General features: G+C 31.7%; 1 protein-coding gene across 1 annotated transcript in view; it reads left to right on the top strand.

Moving 5' to 3' along the window:
* Nucleotides 1-1,563, top strand: part of LOC111084918 (O-acyltransferase like protein-like) — a 30,069-nt gene that overhangs the window by 9,293 nt on the left and 19,213 nt on the right. The window contains exon 4 of the mRNA XM_022381515.1: nt 788-875. Within this exon, the coding sequence (XP_022237223.1) occupies nt 788-875 (88 nt within the window). The remainder of the gene's footprint in view (nt 1-787; nt 876-1,563) is intronic.

Genomic DNA, 1,563 nt, shown 5'->3' on the forward strand with positions numbered 1-1,563 from the left:
AATGGTTGTTCTTCACGTTATCTAAGTGTGTTTTTAATTATTATTTATGAGGTAATGGTTGCTCTTCACGTTATCTAAGTGTGTTTTTAATTATTATTTATGAAGTAATGGTCGTTTTTCACATTATCTAAGTATGTTTTTAATTATTATTATGAGGTAATGGTTGCTCTCCATCTTATCTAACCATGGTTGATAATGGATCTCGGTTGGTGTGTGTAATGTAACATATTTTCAAATACTGAACCACCTTAAATTGGAAAAATGGTTCTTTTTTAGGTGAAAATGAAAACGCCAAACGTCACTGCAATATTTTAATATTTATTCTGTCAATGGTTTTGCTTTTGTAGTACTCAGTATAGCATTAGAGGTTTCAAATGACACTATTGAGAATAGACGTTAAGCCTACTTATTACTTATTATACTTTCAAAACAAGGTAGTTTCAATGGATAAATGTTTTTTCCCTTTTTTTTTAGTTACACTTTATAGTCCTGACAATATACAGAGTAAAAAGGAAAACTTTAAGAGTTTTCCAGTGACATCGTGTCAATTAATTAATTTCATTATTCGCTAAAACTCAGAGCTTGCAGGACTTCAATTTAATTGAAAGTGAGATTTCCTTGGTAATAGATTATACTGGTTTTAGAAACATTGAGAATAAGAGAATCGTTAACTCAGATAGCAGTAAAACACTCTCTATTTGACGTTTCTCCCAGTTTCATTTATCACTTGTTTACAACCTTTAGAACGTAGAATGGAGTAATTTACTGGAACATCTTTATGTTACAGCAAGCGACTGGTTGAGACTAAAAGGAAATGTTCAGAACTGTGAAACTAAAAAGCCTGTTGAAGTAACAGCTCGGCAGATTGTATCTCTGTGAGTAACTCTCTGACATTAGAACTTAATGGAAAAGCTTTAATCTTCTTGCTCGTTTCATTCTTCCTAAAAAATTTATAGCTGTATAAAATCATCAACCCCTTATAAAAAGTTATGGAATAAATGTTTTCTCTCTACCGATAGATTTTTTCCTTAACGTATATTAGTGTTGACTTATTTCTTATCTTAACACATGTTTCTATTCACTTATCTTTCTTCATAAACTCATTTTATGAACTTATCCCTCCACCTTAACACAGGCTGTCAGTTTATCCTTCTATCTTGACATATATAGTTGTTGACGTATCCCTTCGTCTTAACACATGCTGTTGATTTATATAAATTTATCATAATAGATGTTGTAGTTCATCTTCTCTCTGTCTTAAAATACGTTGTTGGTGAGCCATCAATTCACCTTAAGAGTAATTGTTGTTGTTTTATCTTTCGATCTTACCACAAATTATTGTTGACTCATACTTTTACCATAATACAGAGACATCTCAAAAGTAAACAGACACCATGATTTTTTTCAATAGTCATTTATCTCACATTATCAACTTGACAAAAATGTTTACAAATGTGTATCAGTACTTAGTCGATTTGCCACTAGCATTTTCCAGTGCTTTGACTCGTTCTGGTATGGAATCGATTAGTCATTTTCCAACGAGTCAAAGCACTCCTGGCATGG

The sequence above is a fragment of the Limulus polyphemus genome, unplaced genomic scaffold (genome assembly GCF_000517525.1).
Source record: "Limulus polyphemus unplaced genomic scaffold, Limulus_polyphemus-2.1.2 Scaffold170, whole genome shotgun sequence".
NCBI lineage: Eukaryota > Metazoa > Arthropoda > Merostomata > Xiphosura > Limulidae > Limulus > Limulus polyphemus.